We start from the raw sequence: 27,038 nt of genomic DNA on the forward strand, positions 1-27,038 counted from the left end.
GCTTCATTTATGAATACTGTCAAACAAAAAGCTGGCCTTGCTGTCTACGACATTCAGTCACAGTGTAAAAATGAAAGCTGATTTCTGACTGCTATGGCTGACAAGGCAAGCTTTTCTTTTAGGTAGTTTTAATAAATAGTGCCACCCATGTCATCCCTATTTAAGTAAATAGGATTAGGCTGCGATACCAGTCATAGCCTATGGAGAAGAGTGGCGCTATTTCTAAAAGAAAGTAGTCATGTTTTACATATAGGCCGCTTATTTTGTATATAAGCACAAGTTTGATCTTGAACATCACCTAAGGCACCGGAGAATACAGGTTGAGCTTAACACAGGTCCAAAGTGTTAGGAATAGTTCACACGAAGTCAAATGGGCCGGATTTTGACGTGAAATCCGCGTCAGAATCCAGCTAAAAAAACTGCCTCCCATTGAAATCAATGGGAGCCGGTCATTTCCTTTTTCCGTGAGCGGGAACAAACAAAGAAGCGAGCTGCCCTTTCTTCAGGCGGATTCCGCGGTTGATTCAGCCGCAGACGTCCGCCTTGCGACACCACCCTCTGGACAAGGCCCATTCATTTGGGCCTAATCCGGAGCGGATAGCCGCGACTGTCGGAAGCCACAACAGTTGCAGCTAGCCACAGCAGGCACATTTTGGTCTGGATTCTGACGTGGCTTCCCACACCAAAATCCAGACCATTTTACTCCATGTGAACTAGCCCTTAGACTGAAAAAAAGCACAGTCAGTCTACAAAAGCTACATAAGAAAAGTAAAAAATGAAATAAATATTTCACATTGATGGTTTATAAAATAAAATGGCTATCCCGTTTAATTTACCAGCACAACCCTAAAGAAAAGAATATATATGAGCAACCAATACAATGAGACAGGACAGATGGAGCACTTTAAATATATGTTTTTCTTTAATATGTATACATATATTTAGTCATATGGATATCATGTGCATTTACTGTAGATGCAGCAGAGCTGAATATGTCATTTAACTTGAATAGTAAAATAATATAAGGTAAAATAATGCAGTAATAAAGTTGTGCCTCCATGATAAACTGGCCACAATGACAAACTCAGCTCTGCCTCATGTCTATGTGTACATAAGAGCTACAATATCATTACCCCTTGCATTTGTGACAAGTAATCCTGATGCAGGATGCACAAACTTGACCTTTTCTAATGATACTATGCTGATATGTGAAAGGTTTCAGAAATGCAGGAACCACTGAAGAAAAGCTTCACAGATTCTGTTATAATAACAAGGAAATGTCTTCACCATAAGACGAGCAAGATCTGTAATTTTTCTGTACTAATGCCCCTGTTCATCATGTTCTGTAGGTCCATACAGTAAGCCCTACCAGATAACCACCAATAAGATGATTATTACATCCCGCTCTCATATGAAGTCTGTTAACCAGGGGTCTTATCGATGTTTCTTGCGGATACTGATAAGTTCCTGGTGCACAGTGCCAAAGTTTGGACGTTTCCTCGCATCATATTCCCAGCACCGCAGCATCAGCTTATAAATATCATCTGGACACATCTCTGGAGCAGGCAGGCGGATTCCTGAGATCAAAAGGATATTGATGGTGTAAATATAGAATATTGAATGATTTGACTTGCACAGTGTCCTCATATTAACAAACAAGGGGACCTGATGGTATAACTGAAGGGAAAGGGTTGCCATAAAAAATAAATAAATTATATATTATATATATAAACAATCCGGTGTGTCAGCAACTTGAGAAAGGTCCCAGTGTGGAACGATACATGGTGTACTGCTTTTTCCAATAAAAGGACATTTTCCATCCATACAAGTTGCTGACAAACCGGATTGTATTTTTCTATTGTAAACCCTTTTGCCTGGAGAGGGGTTTCTGCCGTGCAATTTGTGGGATAATCCCCAGATTTGGTGGCGCTGTGGCAATTAATTTTCTTTGAGATATATATATATATATATATATATATATATATATATATATATATATATATATATGTCGCTTTTTCTAATCTCATATTATACCATTTTGCTTTTATTTGCTTATGGAGGCTGTCATCTTGCCTGAGATTTTCCACTACTTTTTTATCAGCATTTAGTGATATACTTTACAGCAGGGTCATAGCCAAAAACAGCAACAGTCTAGAACTGACTCACTAAGATTTATGGGAGCGTTTTCTAGACATGCTATGTGCAGGGAGGAGATATGATACATTGTGACATCATCTATTGTCAGTAGTAGATGCATTGAAGGCTAAGAGCAGTGGCGTAACTACCGGGGTAGCGACTGCCACAGGGCCCGGGAAATTAGGGGCCGGGCGCCAGCCGCTACAGCCGTGTGTGTTTTTTTTTTCTTTTAATAGGCCGTTACCGGCTGGAGTTACTCCAGCCGGTAACAGGCTCTATTTACTTACCGATCCCCGATCATCCCGGGTCATGTGACGTCCCGACGTCATTGAAGATGGCCGACACCACCGAGGACTGCAGTGGGGCCGGGGATAGGTAAGTGACAGTGTTTTTTATGTTTGTATCCCCCCTCAGCCTCCAATTATTATACTCTGGGGTCTGAAAAGACCCCAGAGTATAATAATTGTTCATGGGTGTCCACAGTGGGGCATAATACTGTGTGCAGGGGCCACTATGGGGGATAATACTGTGTGCAGGGGACACTATGGGGCATAACAGTGTGTACTGGGGCCATTATGGGGCATACTACTGTGTACTGGGGCCACTATGGGGCAAAATACTGTGTGCAGGGGCCACTGTGGGATATAAGACTGTGCGCAGGGGCCACTATGGGGCATAATAGAACTCACAGGAATGCACGGGGGGGGGGGGGGATGTCAAACGTTCGTCACGGAGCCCCACCATACCTAGTTACGCCACTGGCTAAAAGATATTATCTACAGAGGTGCTATCTTGTAATCTTTGTAATTCTGCTTGTGCTGTAAATGAAGTGATTGCTGGAAAGAAATTCTCCCACAAGCTGCCAAGTGTCAGGCTATTATTAGCTTTAGTGGGCAGAGTGAAAATTGGAGGATATAATACATTTTTAAAATACAGGTAGTGACAAAGAAAATATCAAACATTCTTTAAATTATATTTATTATGAAAACATGGTTTCAAAAATAAGTAATTTTCTGGTGAAATATTCCCTTTAAGGGGGTCTGACTGCTGGGACCCCCACTGTTCACAAGAACTAGAGTCTCAAGTCCCCCCATATGAAGAGAGTGGAAGCCATGCATGTCTGCTGCTGATCCATTCAACTCTACAGGACTGCCAATGATGGGGTTCATCACTGACCCATTCATTATTTGTTATTAGCAGTGATGAGGACCAGTGTTATAGGACAACATAGTTACATGATGCTATTGCCTGTTAGTATTCTATGATGCAGCCTCTTGGTTCCTAGTGAAATCTGTTGACATATTATCATACAAATACTTGTAACACCTTACTAGCTATTCTATACTGCAGTGTATGACACATCCATTTTTCTGCATCAGATCACTGTTCAATACTTGGTGTTAAGAGTACACTTTCCAGAATACAAATTATTACAGTAAGCTCTGATGTAGGAGGGGCTGCTGGGAGATTTGAGCTCAGAACTAAGAAAAACTCGACAGGATTCTGCATGCAGATCTGGATGAAAATGGGCTTCAAGATGACATCAAGATCAGTACAATCAAAGTACCTATATTTACCCTGCACAACAGTGATCAAAGGTGAACAGATGGGAAATGAGAGTAGTATAATGTCATTACACTCCTATTGATCTTAGTGATCACAGTGGACTTGGGTTAATTATGTTTGACAGTCTGGAGCGCACTGTGTCACCCATTTTTTCCAACATTACTATTCATTATTACAGAGGCACACACTTACCATGTTCTATAGCTTCTCTAGTTTGCTGGTTGTTCATAGTTGTATATGGCACTGCACCAAGAGAGAACGCTTCCCAAAGTAAAACTCCAAAACTCCAGACATCACTTTCTGAACTGTATCGACCTGGAATAGATATAGAGAGCATATCAATTCTGTAGTGACAAAATTTCCCCACATTCAGAATAAATACTGATGGAGTTATACAGTATAAGATTATTTATAGTTCGCAAATGGTTCTCAAAAGAGAGATATCAAATTAAGACCTTTGTAGTCCATCATTTCATTGTACTGAGAATGTGTTACCTATAGTGTACTGAGACAAGAGCAATAACTATTATCTGAAGTCTAGTCCAGTTTATGCACTCTGGTCTTGATCGTGGCCATAAATGTGCCTCAACAAGGCGTATGTTTGATGGATAGTGGCACATCTCAGCCACTGCTATCTGCTTACCATTCAGTCATCCTAGTGAGTCTTGCGCCTGTCAGAGACTCCATTAAGACTGTCGTAAGGACCTATTACCCACCCAAGTTGGTTAGTACTAGCCTCTTTTCCTGTACTTTCCCCCCTTTTATTTCTTTAGACTCTTCTTTACTTTATCTATTTTCCACTGGCTAGTATAGCACCCCAGTGTTAAGGGTCTTATAGATAGAATTATTCTTTCCCTCTTTTACTGTACTCATAGGGTTATTCACTCACTACATACATATTGTTTGTAAATCCTTGCCTGCTGCGTCAGGTCCTAGCAGAAATCTATTACCCCTTTGTCAATCTTTTTTTCGCTTGCTTATGCTTCTTGCATTCTGTTACATTGACAGTTTATAAACAAACATATAAAAAAAAGACTGGCATAAGAATAGCTAGTCGTAAAAAAAAAATCCCCTCTATGTTTCTAGACTCAAGGTGTCGACTTAGAATGGGTTCATCAGTTCCTCATATAAAAAATACATATAACTACAATATCTGAGAGAAGAATAGTGGGTTGTGTTACTAAAAGAGAGGAGCATTAAAGTAAATTCATATTTGGAATTCTGCTTATAGCACTACTAAGAATGATATAACTGAGGTTTCAGTCAGCGCAACCAATCATTGTGTCTCAGGAGATCAGTTATCCCACTCTCCTCTCCGTCTCACAAACCTCTTGCCAAAATGTATGGAGTAGAAGAAGGTCAGGGGCAAGGGCCAGGGGTATAATTTAGGGGGTGCTGAGGCTGCAGTCACACTGAGGCCCAGGAGCCTTAGGGGCCCATAAGCACTGACATCAGTATTGAGATTGCAGCTTCCACCTAGCCCATAAGCCAAGGAGACCCACAGATTACACTAAGCGTGCATTTACATGGAGGAAATTGGCGCTGATTCTGGCACGATAACTCGTGTCAGAATCAGCGCAGAAATGAAGTCTTCATTTTCTGCGCTGAACCCATTGAAATCAGAGAGAAGCTTTTTTTTTCCCATTGCGTTCAATGGGTTCCATGCGGAAAACGGAACCCATTGGAGTCAATGGGAGGCTTTATTTCCGTGCTGATTCTGACACGAGTTATCGCGCCAAAATCAGCACCAACTTCCTCCATGTGAATACACCCTTAGATTAATTAAACTCCTTGGCACCCGTAACCATCACTATCAAGAATCCGCTATAAAGATGAGGTATGGGGTCCTGTACAAAAGATTGCACCGGGACCCACAAGAGTTTAGTTATGCCACTGGCAAGGGCACTGCGTGAATGAGAAGATAACCCACCCACAACAAGGAAGTCAGGCTGGGTTTCTTACAAGCTCCTACAATCATGGCTGTATCCATTGGCAACCAATCAAGGCAAATGACTGTCACTACTAAGATGTCAGAGAAAATCTTTAACTACTTTATTTGCAAAAAATGTTTATCTTTTAATTGTCTACAAATTTAACCATGTTCATGTAAAAACCATCCATGTGATGTAGGGAGAGGGATATGCTATTAATGGGTTAATAAGTGCACCTAAATACTTTTAGCATTGTTTTGAGTGATTTCTATGAGCTCCTGGCATCCTCTGCATTTGTTAACCTGAGTAGCTTCCTGCTCTCTGATCCTACAACTACCATGATGCATTGCTCTTCACTCAGATCCCCCTCTCACTCCCTCTCCCTCCCTCTCTCACACCCCCTCCCTGTTTACCTAGCTAGCCCTCGGACCATTAGCCCTACCAAACTAACTAACTCAGACCCCACCATTCTTTCCTATCTTCCTGTCCTGCAGATCATTTACTTCTGAGACGCTTGGCTCCCTCCTTCTCTTGATTTCTGCGCCATAGAGGTGCAAAGTTTCTTGGTATCCTCCTTATGATGCCCCTGCTGCAGGTAGAGCCAACCTGGATCTATTTTTCTAGCTCCATATAATTCCCCAATAGAAATAGACCCCACCGAGGCCCCAGATGAGGGAAAGTCTAGCTTTGGTTTTGCCTGCAGACTAGGTGTACAGTCCCTTTCAGAAGACATTTACTATGTAAAAATATGTTTAATGTCCTGAGGAAACAAACATAATACTAATGTAAGGTAATACCATAGTTGAGCGCCTCTGGTGCCGTCCATTTAACAGGAATCTGTTTCATTCCTCCAGTAGATGAATATACTCCATCTGCCTCTTCTCTTGACATACCAAAGTCACTAATCTTTAAGACATTTTTCTCAGTCACAAGACAGTTGCGTGCTGCAAGATCCCTGCATTAATAAAGACATTGTGTGAAATGGACAGAAAGGCCTTTTAGTTATTGGGTACATTATAAATATTCTTCTGGATGAAGCAGTGTCTGAAATGCTACTGTGTTATTATACAATACTATTCATGAAATGTAATGAAGAATTATTTCTAAGAATAGGTCAGATTTCACATCTGTTTATATAACGTTAAGAACTGAGAAATATCCATTGGCAAACCACCATTTCTCCTGAAAAAAAAAAAAAGATACCACATAACTCTTGGTAAGTCACTGTATATTGCACATCCATGTTAGGGCATGGGAGTCAGTCATCATAGGATAAAGGGCAGACAGGGCACATGAAATCCATTAGATGCTTATGAGCAGGAGAAAAGATAGCTCAATACCATACTTACTATAAAGACGTCCCATACTAATAGTACTTGCACTGTTGCCTTGCAACGTAGGTGTCACAGTATGGTGGAGCTGTAGTTATTACTGCACCCTTGCAGCACTGCTGCATAAGTGTCATAGTATGGTGGCTCAGTGGTTAGCACTGTCTCCTTGTAGCACAAGTATTGAAGTAAGATGGCTCAATGGTTAGTACTGTTTTCTAACAGCACAGATATCCAAGTATGGTGGCCCAATGGTTAACACTAATCCCTAGCAGCAGGAAACTCTTTTGTGTTTGTATGGATTTTCTTCAATCCAAAAACATACAGATAAGTTATTTGGCTTCTAAGACTCACTTCTCTCTTATTTCCAAATAAGTGGCAGGACATTGGCCCAGGGTTTATTAAAAGACATACACACCTTCTGTCTCAGGTCACAAAATCTGGCCAACATTGCTTTAGGGCCCTCTCTCTTGTATATAGGAAATACAATGAAATACAAGTACTTGACAGTAGTTATGTATTATAAGGACCATAGCTGGTTATAGGATAATAGCTATCAGCGTACTGATGAAAATGTTCTGGTAGGTTAAATAAGGTGAAGTTCTAGAACAGAACTATACAGCTATTTAATGAGGTTACGTTGCTGTAGACATGCCAAGTACTTGTAAAACTGTGCTATACTCCCCAGGGGTCTGACACTGCATCATACCCATCAGGCAACGAGAGAACCTTTATTATTATTGTCCGAACTGCTCTGTAATAAACCAACAGCTGCTTCTGAAGTGTAAGGAGGCCTTAGCAGTCTGCAGCCATGTCCTAGTGTGGTGAAGCAAGACAATGTCATAGAGAGAGAGAGAGAGAGAGAGAGAGAGAGAGAGAGAGAGAGAGAGAGCGCTCTATGGGCTTCAATGCAGGTACTGCTGAGACTTAACCTCTTCACATCTAGGCATCTATGTAAGTAACAATGAACATCTCAATAAGCTTGACCACCAGGCATGTCACCATTAACACTATTACTCTAGAACACTAGTGATGTGAATAATAACCTCTTCACTTTGCTAGACCACCAGGAATGTTCCCATTGATCTCATTCATGGGGGTGTATTTTTTCTTTAACCCTCTGGTAAATGTACTGTAGGTAACAGAATATTCACACATTAAAGGGGTTCAGAGAACGTCTGATTATATACGCATTACAGTCATGTGGATGTTACAGAGTGGAGTCCCCTGCTTGAGCCCGCTCATATTAGTGAGAGCCACTGCAAAGAGCAGCTCTTGCCCTAGAAGACACAAATTGTCCATCTGTACACATGCAGCCCATACTGACTGTTTTAGAGATGAAGGCTAACAGGCCACTTTTCCTATAGATAGAATTTGACAGAATATCATTCCTGAACACTAGATACAAAGGGATTAAAGGCAGTCTACCATTACCAAAATTGATATTTAGACACTTATGGGACTGCAATTTGACACAAACAAATGTTCACTGTTCCACTAACTGCTCCTACAGCAACATATAAGCAATAAGGTTTATAAGAAGTTTTGGTGATGGTAGACTCCCTTTAAACTCCAGAGAACTTCCTTACAAAGGGATTAAAGTACAGTGATCTTCTAAAACAATGGGCATAATTTGTAGTATGAGGAACGTAGAACTAAAGGAAACAGTTCAGGGCAGAAAGAGTAATAGATCTACACCACGACTGTCCAATGGAGGAAATGAGGGTGTGTACATGTAAAGACCTTAAACTTTCATAGGACAAACCTATAGATGCTATATCATTGACCGCTATGTCCTTCTATTCCGTGTATACATGCACTTGGAATTACATTGTTGAGAATTGTGGGCTTTGATTAGATCTTTTAATGTGGTTCGTCATCTAAAAAAAGAAAACCCTTAACCACCTCAGCTAGTTCCTTAAAATATATACATATGATAACAAGATGATCCTTTCCAATCCTAGGAACAAAAGATTTAAGGAAAAGGGTACATAAGATCACAATTCCCCTCTCCGTATAATGGGTCATAGAGATTCTAGGACAGGCTCTTACCACTAAGGGATGAGAGGAATAGAAGCTGGGCCCTCTCTCTCCACAGGCCCTATAGCCGTCACATGCTCTGACTATCATGTCCACAATACTTTTTCCTCCTGACAGATATTCTTATAGAAACCAGATGAGCGGTTTATGTTACATGTCTGTTCTAGTGTATTTAATCTATTCACAAGTAAATCTCTTTTTGTGGTATGCCAACTATGTAATAGTGCTTGATGCAGTAGTATGTACCAGATATACATTGTACATTACCTGAAGCATATGTAAGATTTTGCACATAGACCAATAAATAAACAAATATTAGTAGTATTACTATTTATACTCCAATTTTTAGAGTTTTTTCATTGTATGGTTTTGTTTTTGTTTTTTTACGTAAAGAATAACATGGATTCTGTTCTTACTTATCTAGAAAATGAGAATCCATGGGCTGTGCTTCATTTTTCTTATTAATATACTAAGCCTGGACTTGCAAGATACCAGTGCAATAACCCCTGGGCCTGTACCTGTGAATACAATGTTTGCTTTCCAAGTATTCCATCCCAGCCGCAGCGTTCTCTGACATTCTGATTAGCTCCTTGGTTTTCAGTCTGGGGCCGTCATTCCGTAAGAATGTCAAGAAGTCTCCACCTGCAGGAGAACAAAGTTACTGCACTAGTCCTACTTTTACATTACTTTTTCCCTGTTTCTTAGGGTTAACTCACATGATTGTGTTCCATCTGTGAAACACGGTGTGTGTGCAGCCCATATTTCCTGAACTGGCCATGGCTTTGTGAAAAGAATTATACTTCACAGTGAGTTGTGATGCTGTGAGCTCCTGAACAGCTGGATTGCTACTGTACTGAACTCCCAGTTTCATGTTAGCCCAGTCCTGCTCTGTCTGTTCAGAAGCTCACTATACCATAACTTACTATGAAGCAGTGAATTGCATTCAAACAGCTGTGGTTTTTATAATGGCAGTCAATGCATGCAACTATATACAATAGGCATGGTGTTCCAAATGCTTTATTCCTTATGGTAGTATACGTTTTATATACCACTTAACTGTATTGCTCAAACCTTGCGTGAACTAGTCTTAGGGTGCAGACATACTGCATTATATATATATATATATATATATATATATATATATATACACACACACACAGCGCTATAGCTCAGGTTATGCTTACACTCTCTTAATAAGAGCATGGTTTTCCATATACGCTTACGTACTGCATAATAAAATGTTATCTGCTTTCTGTAAGTGAATGGAAGTATTCTTGTTGTCACTGCCATACCAGAGCCCCAGATGGTGGAGAGGATCAGAGCGGTCTCGGGTAATTCGCTCTAATTAGTTTCAGCCTCTGAAAATATCTCCATTCACTTAACAAGAGAAAATCTTAAAATGGAGAGAAATTAAGGCCACAAGGATCAGATGCGTATAGACTAAACCCACTCACCAGAGGGATTGGGTGGCCATCTGATATATATGGGTGCCTCAACTCTTCACTGGTGGCAAATGTCAGAGGCTATAAGGGATGGATATGTTTTTCCTTTAGTCCTTAAGATAGGACTCCCATAAAAATGTTTATTCTCTGGTACATAATTTGAGTTGGAGTGAAGGTAATCTTAATAGTGGCTGTATAGATGGGTTATCCAGTTCCTTCTGGGCCTCAGGTGTATCATGTGACCAGCAACTGAACACATCAGCTTATGTTTGGGAAGAAAATCAGTTTCTTTGTTCAGTCCTTTGAAAAACCACAAGGAGGCTCTCATAAGACTAAGCATGGTAACCAGCTTCGTGTCCAGGCATAATATGCGGTGTCATTTGGAGAGTCAGAATGTCAGTCAGGACCAGAATAGAGTAGACATATCACCAATAAGAAGATTAACTTGACTTTCCTACAGGCCAGAGAATAAAACATTTAGCAGAAGTGTTTCTCTAAGGGAGGAAGATGTGGTGTTGCTGGCACTGTGCGGCCGTAGATAAATACAGGTGAAATTAATTGATGTCTCATTTACTGAGAATTGAAAGCAGCAGTACCTCAGGGCCAGAGACAACTATAGATATCACAAGATACTAACACCCTTGTTCTGTTTTCTCATTAGAGATGTTTAGATGCCATTTCGATCTGTAACATGCACTGGGGATGGAGGAATCCTCTGAAAAATCAAAGAGCAGTAATGGCGAATGCATCAATATCTGTCTGTCTTTGCCTGGGCAAGCATATAAAAGTAATAACTTCAACATGCCTGTGTATGCCCAGGCAGAATACACATGATGCAGTGGGCAAGTGACATCTTTACCTCTACATTGTCCTGTTCATGTTACAGTTTGGAGAAGAGATGCACAATGTACGATGTAACTTTTCATTGAAAGAAATGTGCAAAAATAAATAGTCAACTATTGTCTAACTGCTTCTATGATCATGTGGATCATCCGAATGTTACCTCCTTCTGCCACTTGATGGCACTGTAACATTGTAACATTTAGTTTATGTGTAGTGCATCCGAGAAATAAAAACATCATTACACTTACCCTGTACTAGCTCCATGACAATATAAATTGGATGTTTCTGTGTACAAACCCCAATTAGTCTGACAATGTTAGGATGACTATATTGCTTCAAAATTCTGTGGAAAAGAAAAAGAAAATTTTTTTTGCAATAGACGAGAATAAAAGGAAACAAAAGGTGGTGGAAATGAATCTATATATATATTTCTCTCTCTCTCTGGATATGTTGCATTATATACATTTAGATATGTTGCATTACATATATATATATATATATATATATATATATATATATATATATATATATATATATATACACACACACACACACACATTTTTCTGTACATGAGCTTTTCCTCTGCCCTAGTTATATGGTAGAGTTTTATGGTAGAGTTTTCTAGATATGCTCTGTGCAAGGAGGACTGCAATAAATTTACCCATCCCTTCTTTGGACCGCCCATTTCCACCAATGTGTCCATACTGTATAATAGCCCTTTTTGTAGCCCTAACAAAGTATCCTACCAGCTTCTGGCCCCCACATAGTATAACGTCCCCCTTACTCAGAGGTGTACCTGCAAAATCTGTAATGGGGCCCTAACTAACTTGTGCCATTTAGAACAGCTGTATGACTATATTGGATGACTATATTGCTTCAAAATTCTGTGGAAAAGAAAAAGAAAATTTTTTTTGCAATAGACTAGAATAAAAGGAAACAAAAGGTGGTGGAAATGAATCTATATATATATATATTTCTCTCTCTCTCTGGATATGTTGCATTATATACATTTAGATATGTTGCATTACATATATATATATATATATATATATATATATATATACACACACACACACATTTTTCTGTACATGAGCTTTTCCTCTGCCCTAGTTATATGGTAGAGTTTTATGGTAGAGTTTTCTAGATATGCTCTGTGCAAGGAGGACTGCAATAAATTTACCCATCCCTTCTTTGGACCGCCCATTTCCACCAATGTGTCCATACTGTATAATAGCCCTTTTTGTAGCCCTAACAAAGTATCCTACCAGCTTCTGGCCCCCACATAGTATAAAGTCCCCCTTACTCAGAGGTGTACCTGCAAAATCTGTAATGGGGCCCTAACTAACTTGTGCCATTTAGAACAGCTGTATCTCAGCCGCAGAGAGTCCTATGGGGCCTCCTTGGGGTCCAAAGCCTAGTAGCGACTACTACTGCTGCAGCCCTATAGCAATGTCCCTGCCCATTAATGTGTTATGTAGTATAATGCCTCCTCATTTTTGCCCCCACAGTACAATGCCCCCTTATTGATGCCCTCAAAACAGTATAATGCCCCCCTCATTGTGGCCTCACAGAAAAATGCACAAACCAAATCATAAGTAATACCCGCCAATCCTTGTTCCCCAGCAGTTCACTCTGGTCTCTGCTGTTGGTAGCTTGAAAGCAGTAGGCATGATGTAGTGACATCACTACACAGCCATCCCTGCTTTACAACTCCCGGGAGCAGAGACATGGACTGAATGGTCATGTAGGCTTCAGCATTGTACTCAACCTCATCTGTGTCTTCTAGGCACAGTAAGGGCTGTAGTTCGGACATACCTTGCGGAGCCCAGTACAACACTTGGGTTGTTACACCCATATACTAATAGTATATACATCACTACAATGGGTTCAGGTTACTATATTTTCAACATGCAATGCTTGGCCTGGTTCACATCTGTGTTCGGTATTCCGATCAGGGAGTCTGCTTGAGGACCCTACATACTGAACGCATTAAAAAGCGGTTAGCAAAAAAAAATCCTATGTACCCCATAGACTAGAATGGGGTCCGTGTGGTTTCTGCACAAAACATGCAGCAATAAAACCTCTGCAAACAGCACTTTTCTCTCCGCATGATTCATGTGGACACTGTATGGAAAACACACGGACCCTATTATAGTCTATGGGGTCCATGTGGTTTCTTTGCTAATTTTGGTTGTCATCACATTCAGCTTTGTACAGAACAAAGTAGTCAATGAGAATATTTCATTCATTCAGATCTAGGATGTGTTATTTGAGTGTTCTCTTTATTTTTTGAACAGTGATATATATATGTTATATTTTTAGATCTTTAAATACCATTACTAATTTTTCCATAGAATTATGGTCTCAAGTTACAAAGGTTTCAACTTTACATTGGTGATCCTGGAACCAATTAATATTGTAACTTGAGGGAATACTTCACTTGTTTTTTTCTGTATTCCTTTAACCCCTTCCCGACATCCGCCATACTAGTACGGTGGGTGTTCAACTATGGCGGCCGCGCGGGAGTCGGTCGGCCGTCATAGCTGCCGGGTGTCTGCTGATTTACACAGTAGGCACCCAGCGCTAATGCCCCCGGTTGGTGCCCAGACCGATCGGGGGCGTTAACCCCTCCAGCACCTCGGTCAAATCTGACCAAGCCACCATTTTCCTGGTGTTCGCCAGCACCTGGAGCAAGCTCCAGGGCCGACATCACATTGGCAATGTATTGCAATGCATTAGCATTGTAATGCATTGCATTAGTGATCAGACCCCCTGGTGTTCAAGTCCCCTGGGGGGGGTCTAATGAATGCAAAAAAAAAAAAAAAAAAATTACAAAAAAGTAAAAAAATCTTTCATAAGGCAGCATTCACACTGAGCAACGCTGGCGTTTTTTTGTGCTTATTTTGGCACGTAGCATTTGCGCCGTACAACGCTACCGCAAAATAGCGCGGCGCAAATGCGGCGTAAACGCGGCGCTACATGCCAAAATAAGCACAAAAAACGCCAGCGTTACTCAGTGTGAATGCTGCCTAAAAATTTTAAAGTTTTAAAAATTCAAATCACCCCCTTTCCCTAGAACACATATAAAAGTAGTCAAATACTGTGAAACACATAAATGTTAGGTATCCCTGTGTCCGAAAACGCCCGCTCTACAAATGTATAAAAATATTTTTCCTGTATGGTAAACGCCGTAATGGTAAAAAAGGTCAAAAGCGCCAAATTGACGTTTTTTCACTGTTTTGCCTGTGATAAAAATTGGAATAAAAAAATTATCAAAGAAAAACAATTCCCCAAAATGGAATAACTAAAAAGTACACCTGGCCCCGCAAAAAAAAAAAACGCCCAATGCATCCCCATACACGGAAGTATAAAAAAGTTACGGCTGTCAGAATATGGCGACTTTAAAAAAAAAAACATTTGGCATAGGTTTGGATTTTTGTTAAGGAGTTAAAATGTAAATAAAACCATATAAATTTGGTATCTTTGGAATCATACCGAAACACAGAATACAGGTGACATGTCATTTTGGCTGCATAGTGAACGCCGTAAAAACGAATCCTGTAATAAAATCGCACAAATGCACTTTTCTTCAAATCGCCCCTATTCTGAATTTTTTTCCAGCTTCCCAGTACATTATACAGAATAATTAATGGTGTCATCATGAAGAAAAAATTGTCCTGCAAAGATTAAGACCACATATGGCTCTGGGAGCAGAGAAATAAAAGAGTTATGGGGTTTGCAAGAGGGAGAGTCAAAAATGAAAAACGAAAATCAAAAAATGCCGTCGGCGGGAAGGGGTTAAGAAACGATGTCTGTTCTGCCATAGCAAGTCTGCATTCTGCCGCTGAACTTAAAAAGGGCAATTTTGATAAAAGAAATGTATTGGGAATTGCCGTGTATACAGGAATCACACGGTCTTTAATATATACAAGACTGGTATGGTATATCATGTTGAATCCAAGAGAATGCATAACTAACAGGAGGCCAATATTAAAGGCTACTGTATGTTCCTCCTGGGACTAATGAAAGATTTAGCAAGTAGTCTAAGTATTAGTTCCTAGAGATGAAACTTTACAGATCAGAAGCTCCATTCCAGAATATATAGATATATTTTTCTTAGGATGAGAATTTCAAACGAAAGTGAATACAGATTTTTATGATCAAAAGAAACATGTTCAGTGATGGAAAATGATTTGCGCTTGACAGCTCAGATCTGGTCACATGAGTAGAAAGCATATATATGGAGGGAGCCATAGCAAATACACTAGTCACCTGTCTAAACTTCACAGCACTCTGGTCTTAAATTGTTACACTGTAAGATGACATTTACCCAATGTGTAGCTATAGATATGGCACTAAATTGGCCCTGGGACCCATAATCTACTTACATATAGGAAAAAGGATCATAATTATACAGTGACACTGCTAGATGGAACTTACATTATAAGATCAAAGTATACCCACACTTGGCCATCACACCTATGTCAGCTTATTCCACATTCTGTTCCAAAACCATTATTGTTTATATGGAGTTAGGCGTTACATTTGTTACTGAATTTTTGAAGCGTTTTTCTTCCCCTATTGAATTACAAGGAAAACCCAGCTTTTCCGCAGCTCCTTTTTTCCATAATGTGTGGATGGTAGTATAAGACACAGCTTTTTTTCCCCATGCATATTTTCAATGGCCAAAGCGCTGCATTTCTGCAACGTAGGATCTTTGCCTAATGCGGTTTTCTTGCATCTTTTAGGGTGAGGTAGTCGTGAAGTTTTCTGCTTCACGCTATTGCCACTAATACGTTTTGTAATCTGGATACAATTAATGACAAACCTTACATAGTTACATAGTTGATGAGGTTGGATAAAGACATTAGTCCATCAAGTCCAACCTATAACCCTACAATCCCTACAGTGTTGATCCAGGGGAAGGCAAAAAACCCCATGAGGCTCATGCCAATTACCCCAAACCTTGATGACAGGTGTTGCTTTGGACTAGCACCCCGGTAAAAACAAATTGCAATCAACATGTACTTATATAATTCAGAAAGTATTACCTTACTGTAAGATCAACATGGAGTGTGATCAGGGCACAGCAGAAGCTGGCATACACAGATATGAGAGCAGTATACATAAAAGACTGGATTGTGATAGGCCATCATGTGCGCGGTGCAGAGATGGAAAAAAGCATTTCCACAGGACTGCTTCTTTCTTTTATAGGACGCATCGAAACTCCTGCCACGTCTAAACTCAGATAAATTACACAATAAATAGTTGCATTAAAATTTGTATAAAAGGAATAAAGAACCTAAAGTCCTCTGGCATGAAGGAAAATTGCACCTACGTGACTCAAGCATTCTAAGTCTAGAATAAAATTTCCATCCTTCAAGTTTCCTATTTCCTAAGAGGAGAAGAAAGAAAACGTGGATTTTGCCAGTGATTCTTTATATAATATGAAATATTATTTCAACATGTGTCCTATTTTCTGTGTAAAATTAATCTAAATATCAGAGCTTAGAAAAACAGGAAACCAAGGAAGCTGATGAAACTATTTCCTGTTTATCAATATAAAGTTTCTATGACACACTGCCTCATTGGAGCCTATGTGGCAATACAATGTAAATGTCTATGCGTTTCCTTCCAAGTCAGTATAATATTTTACTGGAGCACAGACAAGAACTTCCAATTCTACTCAAAGCACCAAATTTCAAGGACAAGGTCAACAAGTGTTCTCAAGAATGCTTGTTCCAATTCATTGCCCCATACAAACAAGGCAGCGATCAGCCGATATAATCAAGGAAATGCTCATTTATTACCTGATCACATCTTTTATGCCAACCAGAAAGCAGTCCTATAACTAAGCAATGCTCAACGCTTTTTATGGGCCTGAAACTGGCTATTTAAAATGGCCCTAAGGATGGACAACATATGGCAATTTTACTCAGCCTGTTGAAGGTTACAGAGAGATTTGGCCACAGGGGCCCTTAGTCACAGAGTTCTTTCTCTTTTCCTGTCCCATACCTATATTGCTTGGGCACTGATGGGCTGTAACACAAATCTCCAAGCTGGCTACTAACTATACAGCTGCATGCATTTTTATTGCATAGGGTTTGTATACTGTGGTGGAAGGGCTTTATATATAGATGGACTGCTTAAATTCTGCACCATTTAGGAATAAAAAAGGTTGAGTTCTTCTTTGGCGGATATAACTCATGATGAGAATCTTAAAGGGATCCTATCATTAAAAGTCAATTTTTTGTCCCTAACAGGTAGGAATAGCCTTAAGAAAGGCTATTCGTCTCCTACCTTTAGATGTCTTCTCCAGGCCGTCATTCGGTATATAATCCGTTTTTTGTCGGTATGCAAATGAGTTCTCTCGCAGCACTGGGGGCGCAGCACTGCGCATGCCTGCCGGCCACAAGAAAATGGCCGCTTACAATGCTGTGCAAGCGGCCATTTTTTTGGGGCCGGCGGTCTGCGCAGTCGGCTTTGCCCTAGGCCCGAGGCCTAGAAGTTTGAAGCCAACCCCCAGAAGAAGACGCGAAGAAGACCCGTTCCTGAACAATATGGAGGCGGCGCTGGAGAGTTCTCTCGCAGTATTGGGGACGCCCCCAGTGCTGTTTGAGTGCTGTGGACCGCCCCCAGTGCTGCGAGAGAACTCATTTGCATACCGACGAAAACTGAATTATATACTGAACGACGGCGCAGAGAAGACATCTAAAGGTAGGAGATGAATAGCCTTTCCTAAGGCTATTTCTACACGTTAGGGACAAAAAATTGACTTTTAATGATAGGATTCCTTTAAGTAAAATAAACACAACACACCTCATACTTTGCTAGTTTTTCAATAACGTTCACACAATCTTTGTGTATGTTAGTTTTCTATTATGCAGCCTATGTAACATAACATTTACTGTATTCTCTGCTTTACCTTTTTACACAATTTACTGTATTATTCACTCAAAACAAGCTGGGTAATTTTACCAGCCAACAATACTATTTTTTCTGTAAATGGACCACAAACACAATCCTAAATGGGCAGTTCTAAGAGTGTTTATCGGTGTAAATTTCCATTTCCTATGGTTCGGGATTCATCTTGGGAAGTATGTAGGGTAATGACTATTATTATAGCGACTACCATTATGCATAATTGTAGGCAACCTCCTAATAGGTAGTAGAAAACGTAGTAGGTAGTAGGAAAACGGCTGCAAGCGAGACCACACAGATAAGAAAAGATACAGCCATATAATAAGCTACAGTATATAAATCCCTTTAACTTATGGTTCTCTTTATATACGGTATTACACGCTGTGAACACATGCTAAAATTCTTAAAACAATAATGCCCTTAAGAGCCGCTCTATAACGCTATGACAGATGGATCCATATTTTAATCTAATGTACACTTTATGGCTGATATCTCAATTGACTAGTTACCAAATCAACCAGTCTAATTCTACACAGAATAATGTGATTTGGGATTAAAGGGAATGCGTTGTGACAAAATGGCCAATATTTCGGGGGCCACACGGTGGCTCAGTGGTTAGCACTGCAGCCTTGCAGTGCTGGAGTCCTGGTGTTCAAATCCCACCAAGGGCAGAAAACCATCTGCAAGGAGTTTGTATGTTCTCCCCGTGTTTGCATGGATTTCCATCCCATATTTCAAAGACATACTGATAGGGAAAAATGTACATTGTGAGCTCTATGTGGGGATCACAATCTACATTTAAAAAAAAAAAAAAAAAAAGGCCAATATTTCTAAATCACATTTTTAGGTTATACATATTTTACACATTTTTGGTGTTGTTCTTTAAATCTTTCATGTCAATATCTATATTTAAATAAACTCCTAATATCCCGCAGTTCTCACTCTGGTTACTAATAGTCTGACACTTTCTGTTCCGTAGGAGATTTCTTTGTAGCAGTCACCTCATTATCCTCTCAGCCAGTATTACAATGACAGGAATCATCTCTGTATAGATCGCATATATAATATATTTAGAACAGAGATGACAGTGACCTTGGCACAGGTCTTAGAGCGGGTCTGAAACTCTCCAATGGCCCTACATTAACTTTTCAGGACTATTGTGGGTATGATCTAAGTGGCTGCTGTAAAGCATATCTCTAAATGCTGTTAATCGCACAGGCAGTCTATAATTAGAAAATAAAAAAGATTGTTTTTAAATTAAAAAAAAAAAACAACAACCCCAAAACAAGACAATACATTCCCTTTCACAGTTTTTCAAATACAGAACCTGATAGCTACCCCCCCCCCAAAAAAAAAAAAAAAAAAAATACAAAGCGCTAAATTTTCAACAAATATCGGTCTTCGCCACCATCAGTCATGCAGGTTGACATCACAAAAGGACACCACTCAAGTTGTCAGAAAATGGTTTAAACTGGCCTTTATGGCTCTCTGAGTATGGTCAGTTTGCACTCGCTTGCTATCCACTACACGACCAGGTCAGCCTGATGAAGTCACCAGGTTGGGTGTCGAAACATGTTGCCATTTAACCAATAAACAGATTTTAAGCTTTCAGCAGCACATTATTATTCCCAGATTTTTTATTTTATTGTCTGTGGTCACTTTCAGTGATATCTACAATTGACAGTAAACAGTACATATACTCTTCCATAATCTCAGAAAGATATAGTAAGTTAGATAGAATAAATGTCCAATATTACATTATTACTACATGCCATATGTTGTGGTTCCCCATTTCTTTATATCTAGTTAAACAGTAACCCATGTAGCAGGGGGAATACTGTAGATGACAAACACTGGCAGAGGCCTTTGTTAAGTTTGTCTTGTGCCACTTTCCAGTAGTAGTAGCGTTCTTTTGTACAGGCCTAGAGCTGACAGCTCGCTGGAGCGTATATGGCCCAGGTGAAAAATTAATCAATATTAAAGCATCCACTGATTGTAATTTGATATACAATCTCAGCACCTAATGACTCTACATGCTGTTACTGTGTCAGATCAATGAGCGGTGCCTGGATGTGTCAGCTAGGCTACAGAAATTGAATAAAATTAATAGACGTGGAGCAAGGAGAAGGAACGACTTGCCTGGAACACTGCTTTGTATCTAGAATAGAAAATCTAATTAAATTCTATACAGTTAGAAAGACACAGATGAGTGTCCTTACCTGGCTTCTGACAGAAACTTGTCCTTTAAGTCTGGTGGCAAAGTTTCCCTGCAAGTTTTCACCGCAACTGGCGAGTTGTCAGCGCGAAGACGTCCACTGAACACCTCACCAAAATTACCCTGTGTGATAAAAAAACATTGAGACATGAAAGCCAATTAAAGAATATTGTATATGTCATTATCCAGCCTTGAAAAAATCCTGAAATATTCCAGGTATACTCAGGTCACTGAGGCTCCTATTAGGTTTCTGACACTTCATGCTCTGTAGAGATCATTTTATCAGCAGCCACCTCATATTATCGTATTATGCCCCATAGTGCAGGGGCCAATTATTATACTCTGGGGTCTTTTCAGACCCCAGAGTATAATAAACGGAGACGCAGGGGGGATAAAAACACAAAAAACACTGTAACTTACCTATCTCCAGCTCCCCTGCAGTCCTCGGTGGCGTCGGCCTTCTTTAATGACATCCAGGACGTCAAATGACCCGGGATGTCACATGACCGGGCCCTGCATCCCGGGTCATGTGACGTCAGGGAGTGTCCAGAAGTAGGCCCGGACCTGCCCAGAGCGTGGAAAGGTAAGTAACATGTCTTTTTTATGTTCGCTTACCTTTCCTGGACCTCCAATCATTATACTCAGGGATCCAGGATCAGTAAGTACATAGGGCTCGTTACCGGCTGTAGTAACTCCAGCCGGTAAAGGGGGAAAAAAAACGCAGCGGTAGCGGCTGTCGCCTGGCCCCTAATGTCCCGGTCCATGTGGCAGCTGCTACCCCTGCTACCCCGGTAGTTACGCCACTGCCAACAGCCATTTCTCAAAGTAATCACCAGGGTTGGTTCCCTCCACCTTTTCTACAACCCCTAATAGTCAGATATTATTCCAGTGAATCTGGTTTTCCAGGTCTTCAGGCTTTTACGAGCAATGATACCACTATCTGGGTACACACATGTAAGTCCTGTTGCATGGGGGGCAGGATATCCTCCATTTCTGATATCCATGATATCTATGGCATTGTCACATTCTGCAACCTTAGCAAGTTTGTAACTAAGCAATAAAATGTCCTCTTACAGCCTCCACTTTGCATGTCAGTTTATTTAATAAAGAAGAGTCATGGCGTATAGCCGTCAGAACATCAGCAAGGGTAGACTCCACTTCCCAACCTGTCCTCACATTTTTCAAGCTCCCCTTCTGTGTGAGTCACTATATCCTCTGTCAACACTGGGTACTTGGATACTGCTGCTTAGGGTACCTCACTCACTACATGGACATGCCGAAACTGCCCCTGTGTGCTCATCACATGACCATGGACCGTAAATCACATGACCATAGTCAGAATTTTATTCACTAGAAGTAACAGCAAGTAATGACAGCAACTAATGACAGCAAGAAGATCTAGAAAACAGAGGAATTGATGCAGAAAGTATAAGGGAAAACTGAATAACTTTTTATTATACGTTAATATTGTTCTGAAAGTGGACAACCTCTTTAAGACAAAATGGGGAAAAAGAGTCGGATGTGCTTTTATTGTTCATCTTTATTTCTATCACTGTTTTGGTCTCACAGTTTTGTTTATATGTAGTAGTTTATTAAAAGTTGTTTTATGGAAAGGTGGTTTATCTCATGATATGATCTGAAGGTGCCCCATGGCCTGCATCTGTTCCTCCCACCTGTTCTAGTCCTTGAAGTGTGCACATACTTCTCTTGCCTCTTTGCAGCTTTCAATCAGAGCACCCTCACCCTGCTTTCATGCTCCTTGAAACTATCTTGTTGCTCAGACTCCAGACTTGCCAAGATGTTCTAGCTTTCTCTGTATTTGTCATACTGGTCAAACACTGGACCCTTGGCTTTGTCACTACACTACCGCTTTTCCACTTTGGTTTCTCAGCTCAGGCTCCTTCAACTGGCATCTGCAGGATAATCCAAGCGAATGCTCCTTGACTGCTCACATCAGCCACTAGGACATGTCCCAACTGATGTTCTTCTAATGTGTATGGTCACTTTAAGATATGTGATAAGATATACATCCAAACAGTCACTCAAGAACATTTCTTTTTCTCTAAGACACCTCGGGTGGCTATTTGGAGGCAACTGTCTTAACAGAGTACTGCAAAAAAAAAGCCTCATTCCTACTGAATTCTAGCAGGGCACATAGTCTTAAAAGGTAGACAAAAATGCTGCGCTTTGGCACAAACAGTAATGAACCTGTCTTATGTGGCCATTTTTCAGAGTGATTATTGACCACACATTGATCATTGCAGTGATTGACTTATTGCATTATTGACCATTTAGGATGAATAAGATACAGGGAGGTTGCTTGAAGCGCATTGTGTCTGTAAGACTATTATACATCTTGGCACCAGCGGGCAGATGTGCTTCTCAGATAATTAATCCTACAATGGCTTAGTAATAAGGTTTACACTTGATAAACTTTTTGATATAGCACATTTAATTGAATTCTGTTGTTTTAATTAAGCTTTTGTTTATTCTTTTTTGTTTGCTTTTTCCGGCACAGTGTTATTATCAGCTGCCATTGATATGATGTATTTTAATGAGTTGGAATCAAATTAAAAAGCTTACTATTACACACCCGTCCAATCCTTTCTCCTAAGATAACTTCTTCATGCTCCAGCACCCATTTATCCTGTTTTAGAAGAAAATAAGAGTAAATATTATTAAATCCTAACTGCAGCGGAGGATACATTGGAGCCATACATCTCTGGATCTTATTCTGGGCTGGTTTCTCTATGCTTTTGATTCCCTGGCGTTCTACAGGCAGTTGTAAATCGTAATTTCAATTTCACATTGCCACATTTCACACGGCGAAGAAAACAATACAATTAGTACAGAAACACATTTCATCACTATGAATTTTAATGATTATATTCAACCAATAGATCATGGCTCATCGTAATAGATGATCATGCAATGCAATTTCTGATGGTTGACTAAAGTAAAATAAGGTTGTATTCACAAGAATGGGTTTCATGGCCATGTGCCGTCTGTGAAAAAAATAGGATATCGACTACTTTTTCATGGATTGGACTCTAGCTCTGTTTTTACAGACTCAATTTGCCCACTGCAGGCAAAGGATGTCACACAGGACACAACTTACCAAGATCATGTGAATATAGCCTAAGAGAGAGAATGAATAAGATACATAAATCTGCATAAAACAACTCAGTCAATGGATGAGCTGGATTTTCCAGGCTGAACAGTATATCAGGAGAGGAACATTATACTTATGTATGCGGCTAGGATTTCCTGCCTACCAGCAAAATACTGTTCTGTAATGATTTCAATATTGGGACAAGGGGTAACTGATGGTCCATCATTATAATAGGCGATCAACTACAGAAAGGTGGAGGGTCCGACTGTTGAAATCCCTACAGAGCAGCAGATTCCATGGGTACCCTTCATCCAGCATGTTTACATGGAGGGTATTGCACTGCTCACTTGTCATGTTCTTGAAAATGGTAGTTGTGAGTACTGCAGTGCCCAGCGGGACATTACTGCAGTACCCGCAATCCCCGCTACCAAGAATATGCAAATAGTCCAGGGAGCTGCATGCCCAGGGTAACAGCTGATCTGCAGGGATCCTGACAGTTGTTGTCCAGGCGATTTGTAATTGATGGCCTACCTTAATGACATTCTGCCATTTTGCAGCACATAGGGTAACAATGATCATAATGGTCAGTCACAGTACAAGACTACAAAGTAATGTACAGAGTATTCCATAAGGGCTCCTTATCACTTTCCCACTGTTTGAACAGCATATAATAGCCGTAGTATGTGATTAAAAGTACATTTCTACATTTTCTTCCCATGTGTCCGCTCTAAGTAAATGGACTAATAATTAGTATCACAATACAATTTGAAAGAATTTTATTAGAACAATGTAAAACTTATGCAAATGTATATTAAAATGTGCATATTTCCCTTTCAAACTTTGCTTTTGAATTGCTTCTACTCGAGAAAGCAATTTCCTGTACACTACCAAGGGCATGGAAGAGATCAGAAGGTTGAATTATTAATGTAATGCATATAAAAATATAATAACAAGTCATGTAATAGCTTTGAATACCCTAATGGAATTTATGAATAATGACAGCATATGCCTTATTATCATGTGAGGGAAGCTGCGTAACTTTGCAAAAAAAAAACATTTAACAGCCATCTCATATAATCCTAAAGGACAATAAAACCTAATATACTAGTTGTGCAAGAAAACTGCAGTAAATGGGCATTTGGCTGTGTAAATAGCAAACTTACCATTCTACAATCTCACTGAAGGGCCTTATAATTAAGAGGAGTTTAAGGCTAAGGCCCCATGTTAAGGAATTGATGGGGTTTTTTTGTTGCAGATTTTGCTGCAGATTTTTGAGCCAGAGTCAGAAGTGGATTAGGCAGAATATAGAAGTATAAGAACTTCCTACATATTACCCATTCCTTTTGTAGCTATTCTTGGCTTTAGCTCAAATAACTGTAGTAAGATCTGTAACATGGGGCTTCATTAATCCCTGGTGGTGGAAAGGAGATCCTTGTGGATCTATGCAGTGGATGACACTGTGGAGAATTTGACTTCTAGTATTAAGGATTGTCATGATAGGTTTACCAGGGTTTGGTAACCTTAGGCAGTTTATTAGCAGTCTGACGTGTATACAAGGCCATTATTGGGCCCTTGAGACCATGGTTTGTTGCCGGTGGGGGTCAGTCATACATGAGAGATGGAATAATTAAAGTGTATTTATTTTGCGGTCTGCTATGTCCCTGTTGTTTTTCTGTCTGTCATCCGTTCATTGGTATAGCATATAGGCATACGACTATAATGGATAGGTTTAATCTTGTAATTTGTGTCTACAGTGTTGTTATATTATTTATTCTTTTTATATGTTGGGCAGTGTGACATTTAGAGAATATATTTGTATATTATATAGAAATAGATTTTTTTTTTTTTTTAAAAAAAAGATATTTTTACTTTTCACAGGATCAGCAAGGGCAAACTAATATAACTATATACAAAAGAAGAAAAACAGCAATGGAGAGTTTAGAAGTTGCTTGATACAATAAGACTCTACAAGAATCTCTGCAAATAACTCTTCAATAAAGTACAATTTCTAATGCCTCCATTGACGATACTAATGTTTTAAGAGTCATTTTGTGACTGATCAGCGTAAGATATTAATCCAAACCATGAATAACTATATGTCTGTACTATATCCAGTGCACTAAAGCTAATCTGTTTCACCAACATATGAAATATAGTTCACGTTTAATCACATCTGCATGTCTTTAAATCATTTTGAGATTTCCCCTCGCTACCAATAAATTTTTGTGACATATCCAGTCTGGTGATGTGAAACACAGTGGTAAGAAGAAAGTGATCTCATCCATATTAAAGCACAATGAGACATTTCCTAGCTGTATGGCCATTTGTTAAAGGCTCTAACAGCTGTCAGTAAAATGGAACAAGTGAATCCAACATATCAAGGCAATGGGAAATAAAAAATAAAGTGGTTTCTCTGATACTTTTCTTAAATAGATGCACTGGAAAATTGAGCAACAGCTCCAGAATAATGTGGGGTAAAGATATCTTAAGCATCTAATAGAAAAAACAGCTGTTACTATGGTACAACTAGTAATATACAAAGGATCTCATCAATGTCTAAAATTTAAAGGGCTTTAGAAAGAAAAAAAAATCTACAATAAAAAGCTATTTAAATTTTAGTTGAGTTTAATTTGAGTTTTTGTGATGTTATCAGGGTACATACATGTTAATGCTATTACTGCAGCAAAAAAGTCAATGGTACCGCACACTCTAAAATTATATGTGGTGCTATTACTGCATACCTAGGGGCTGGTGTCTGTGCAGCTGGCAGATATACTATATATACATATATATATATATATATATCTGATAATACTATTACTAATACTAATCCTATTCCCACTGGCGAGCACCCTATGCCTAGACTGGTGCGGACATATATTAGCTTCTGCCTGCGACTTCGTCTGCGGGTTTTTGTTGGCAATGAGCCGCTTATAATTAGGCAAATGTGGTTGGCGGTGATGCACCTGCGTCCGCGTGTTGGCTCCGCTACATCTGTGGATATGCACAGCAGCCCCAGCTGCATGCACATCCGTATGGAGAGCCACAGCAAGCAGTGGTACCGTAGTGCCTCAGCTTGGCTACATCGAGCAATATGGATCACAGGGGTTGTGTTGTCTGAGTGTCCTATCAGTGTCTGTGTTAACACTGTATACAGTAGTATATAGTGGAGTATAGAGTACATGCAGTGTATACAGCAGTATATAGTAGTATATAGAGTACATACAGTAGTATATAGTGGTATATAGAGTACATACAGTGTATGCTTTCCACAGTGTCCAACTACCTCCCGTTTAGCTCCTCCCCCAAAACAGCGTGATACAATGGGACGGCTGAAGGGCCTGTGATGTCATCAAAGGTCCTCAAAGGTAGTGTGCATGTAAATTCGTGCTTTAGTTTACAGTCATGTAGTGACATCATTTACCGGGATAAAAAGTACCCTTTATGTTAATGACGGTTCCTATGTATGAGTGTGCCAAATTTCTATAGTTCTAGGAGTCCTAA

At 39.8% G+C, this 27,038-nt stretch overlaps 1 protein-coding gene across 1 annotated transcript in view; it reads right to left on the reverse strand.

Moving 5' to 3' along the window:
* Window positions 1-971: 971 nt before the first annotated feature.
* The window catches only part of FES (FES proto-oncogene, tyrosine kinase), an 87,799-nt gene continuing 61,732 nt past the window's right edge, over window positions 972-27,038 (reverse strand). The window contains exons 13-19 of the mRNA XM_075273382.1: window positions 23,016-23,069; window positions 20,427-20,545; window positions 11,535-11,629; window positions 9,520-9,643; window positions 6,431-6,588; window positions 3,895-4,017; window positions 972-1,577 (exon numbers count right to left, since the gene is read on the reverse strand). Coding sequence (XP_075129483.1) covers window positions 1,435-1,577; window positions 3,895-4,017; window positions 6,431-6,588; window positions 9,520-9,643; window positions 11,535-11,629; window positions 20,427-20,545; window positions 23,016-23,069 — 816 coding nt within the window. The 3' untranslated portion in view covers window positions 972-1,434. The remainder of the gene's footprint in view (window positions 1,578-3,894; window positions 4,018-6,430; window positions 6,589-9,519; window positions 9,644-11,534; window positions 11,630-20,426; window positions 20,546-23,015; window positions 23,070-27,038) is intronic.

Source organism: Leptodactylus fuscus, chromosome 5 (assembly GCF_031893055.1).
Source record: "Leptodactylus fuscus isolate aLepFus1 chromosome 5, aLepFus1.hap2, whole genome shotgun sequence".
Taxonomy (NCBI): domain Eukaryota; kingdom Metazoa; phylum Chordata; class Amphibia; order Anura; family Leptodactylidae; genus Leptodactylus; species Leptodactylus fuscus.